The sequence below is a fragment of the Limulus polyphemus genome, unplaced genomic scaffold, assembly GCF_000517525.1.
Source record: "Limulus polyphemus unplaced genomic scaffold, Limulus_polyphemus-2.1.2 Scaffold206, whole genome shotgun sequence".
Lineage (NCBI taxonomy): Eukaryota > Metazoa > Arthropoda > Merostomata > Xiphosura > Limulidae > Limulus > Limulus polyphemus.
Window position 1 is genome coordinate 630,400 of NW_013665816.1, and position 3,467 is coordinate 633,866.

General features: G+C 35.3%; 1 protein-coding gene across 4 annotated transcripts in view; it reads right to left on the minus strand.

The window, feature by feature from the left end:
- The window catches only part of LOC106478381 (netrin receptor UNC5C-like), a 214,411-nt gene that overhangs the window by 104,325 nt on the left and 106,619 nt on the right, over positions 1-3,467 (minus strand). The window contains exon 1 of one of the 4 annotated variants that reach the window (XM_022381975.1): positions 2,452-2,934. The exons of the other annotated variants lie outside the window; for them this stretch is intronic. Within the exon in view, the coding sequence (XP_022237683.1) occupies positions 2,452-2,545 (94 nt within the window). The 5' untranslated portion in view covers positions 2,546-2,934. Of the gene's footprint in view, positions 1-2,451; positions 2,935-3,467 lie in introns of those variants that run through there. 4 annotated transcript variants of the gene reach the window in all.

The window sequence follows — 3,467 nt, forward strand, 5'->3', positions numbered from 1 at the left end:
AAAAATGGTTACAATTTGTTTATTTACTAAATAGAAATCTAACAGTCATCTTTAAAGTAACTGTAAATTACAAAAGTAAATGTAAAATTTACTTCTTAGGATTCATAACCTGTATTACACTAGAAGAAGATTTCAATAAGATAGAAAGTAATCTAATAGAAGTAGTAATCTTTATACAAACTTGATAACATTTTAAAGAGTGAACAGTTTTATACTGTACAAAGCATTTAGTAAAAATCTGAATTAAATACAAGTTATAGTTCATGGATTAACCAGCAGATAAACATGAACATAAAGGAGTAGAGTTCGTGTAATTACCAGTATCAACACTAGTGTTGAAAAGCAGACACTAAGTTATTCTTATTCATTTTGATTTTGGAGTACTTTGTACGAAATAATTTAAAATTTTGTAGCATGCGTACATCAGTGATAACAAGCTGGAAATATTTCATTTTGTATAATAATGCCAGAATTTCTTAACTGAATGATTTAATATAGAAGTAATTCCCGAATGCCCGAAGCAAGCATATTTTGGACAAGATCGTTGAAAGCTGTAGCTGTGGCAATATTATTGGAAAAGCATAGATGTAGTAACTACAAGCAACAATAACGGTATCTGAGAGGTCTGTTTAATTAGCGTATCCACTACCACAATGAGATCCTTGCATTTTTAGTATCTGTAACACTAAGAGCAATATGAGAATTCTGACGTTGCATATAACGGTGCAACTTTAGTAAGTCTGTTCTAAAAAATTTAATCATTTTCCTTAAGATTGAGAAATTTGTGGGTGTGCAGTAAACTAACTTGTATTCGTTAAGCACACAACTACTAGCAACAGAAATATGGTCACGTATTGCTATAAACCACTTATGCTATTGTCATGGTTAGGACGTTGGAATTATGGGTAATTTTCCTAGTCATTTTACATATTTTACCTCACGCAAAACCAACGTCATTAAAGTTCGGCATAATAAATACACACTGTTCTGGTATCCCTTTTGGCGAGATAATTTTTTCAGTCCCACCCCTTCCGTACAGCTCATGAATTCGTCATTATTTTTGCCCCTTACAGTCCTAACTCAAGTTGCTCACATACCCGCGTGAGCCTCGGGGTTTTAGTCCAGAACAGTGCAGGTGTGCATCGGCCCGTCCCCTGGGTTGTCAGCCGCATTTCGTCGATAAAGCGGCAGCTTTGTTCAAGCCAGTGACCCACCATAACCTTTAGAGTACCCTAGCCTTCTAATATAACAAGATTGTGTGAGGGGAGAGTCTCAGATTTATCATCTTGAAGAACTTCGTACTTTTGTAGAAACTCGGGGTGGGGAGTTACAAAGTTCATTATTTACAAACAAGGAAATATTTAAAAATTCGACATCGCACATTTTACAATAATTTTATTTAGTGAAATATCACATTTATTTCGAAAACAATTGACGGTTCTTTCCATTAGCCATTACTTTTCGAGAGTAGTTTTAATGTTTCATCATTCTTTATCCAAAAATATCGACTTTAAATTTTGCAACCTACTGCACAAAGTAACGAGATTATTTTGACAAATCTTATTAAACTTAGATTAAACAGTGCTACAATAAAAATTATTATAAAACACTTTTAATTGTGTAAATTAAATAACTTCGATGTCACGCCATCAAAATATAATACGTATGGTTAAAATTAAATTACATCGATATTTCTATCATGTAATCAGTTACTTTAAAAATGTCTCATAAACAGAAGGGGAGTGATATTTCTGCAAAAAAGGCTTCTCTTCTAGTCAAACGCGAAGAACCTTTGGCTATCATAGAAAGACAAGACAATTAGGTGGGCGTGTTCCGACAAGAGTTGACACATCTAGTGCGGATCACGTGGTCTTTCCCACTCTATATTTTACTTAGAAAGTTAAGATGTAAAAAGTGTGCTAAGTCTGTTATTTAAAATCTGGAACTAAAACACGGAACTTGTATTAAGTTTGGTGATGCACTTTTCCGTATTCAAGCATCATTATTTTTAATCACATTTTACATACTCTATTTCCGTATTTAGATATGTATTTATACATCTATATTTGTATGTCGAACTAGAAGGCCTGCTTGGGTTACAAACAAAGTAATTTCGAAAATGCCTGCAAGTTCAACGCAAGTATGACATATAGAACAAGTTGTAACCTATTTTTATATGTTTTAAGAGAAAGCTGTTTAGGTAACCAACTCATTTGAAACAATGATCAACAGATAAAAATATGTTCGCAATGTTTGTTACTAGTTCATTTGTGTTATATATTGTGTCAGCTACTGATAACTAGGTCTGTGATCCATCTAAAATCTTCGTTAAAATGGCCAGGCAAGAAAAAATACCTTTAGTAAAACTGCTGAAAATAACATGTTATAAAAGAAGACTAAACAAGTAATTAAAGATAAGAACCAACAACAGGAAGGACGACCTTCACCTACCGTCTTCCAACTCTTCCGCTGCATGACCTGCTCCGAGTTCCCGCGACCAAAACAGCAGGACTAACCCCAAAAACACCATTGTGAAGTTTTTCATGCTGGCCGTAGTCTCCGCCAAAAGTCACGCTTCACTCATTCACTGTCAGTCAATTTCAAAGACCAGAAATAATCAGACGAATGTTGTGCATTGTTCACGTGTTACAATAACGTCAAGGTCAAAGGCAAAATATAAGTGTCCAGACAATCTAGCTGCATGAACTGCAAGATTGTGGCCAAGATCAGAATAAACATACCAACGTCATCGGGCTAGAGCTGTTTGAACTTATATTATCCAACTCCCTAACCAACAGTCAATATGGTTATGTTGTTTCAATCAATTACGCTTAAAAATAGCATTCAAAAATACCACATATTTCAAACGTGCCCGCAGAGACTCCGAAAATTTGTATCAACAGAAAGCAGCACTACTTCTCTCGTTTTCCCGCTCTCGAGAACTCGACTGACTGAAACTTGGGTAGTGTAGTCGCTATAGCTAACGAAGGACGCGTCAAAGGGAAAATGAGGGGGGATAGAAGAGATTACAACCAGTCAGTGGCAAGCCACGCATGCTGCGCACTTAACTCCCGCGAGCGTGCAGAGCAGCATTTTGTAAGCAACAAGAATATTAGACAGCAGCAGGCCTTCTAGTATTGGAATCCGAGACTCTCATCTCCATCATCTGTTTATGATGGACGAACGCATTCTTACACAGGACAGACTGGACACTTTACAATGGCTTCCAAAAAAAAAACAAATGAGGATTTCTCTCACATTGCTGTCAAAGTATACGAGTACCTGGTACACGAAACTTTTTGATGCATGACAAAAACAAAGATTTGGGCTTTTATTATCCAGAAACATACATTAATATGTCAGAAACTTTGTAATCAACGCACATGAATGAAAACGAGGACTTCTTATATGACGATATGTTTTTATTAATAATTTAAACACTTTGTAGGAAAATAAATATTTTGAAT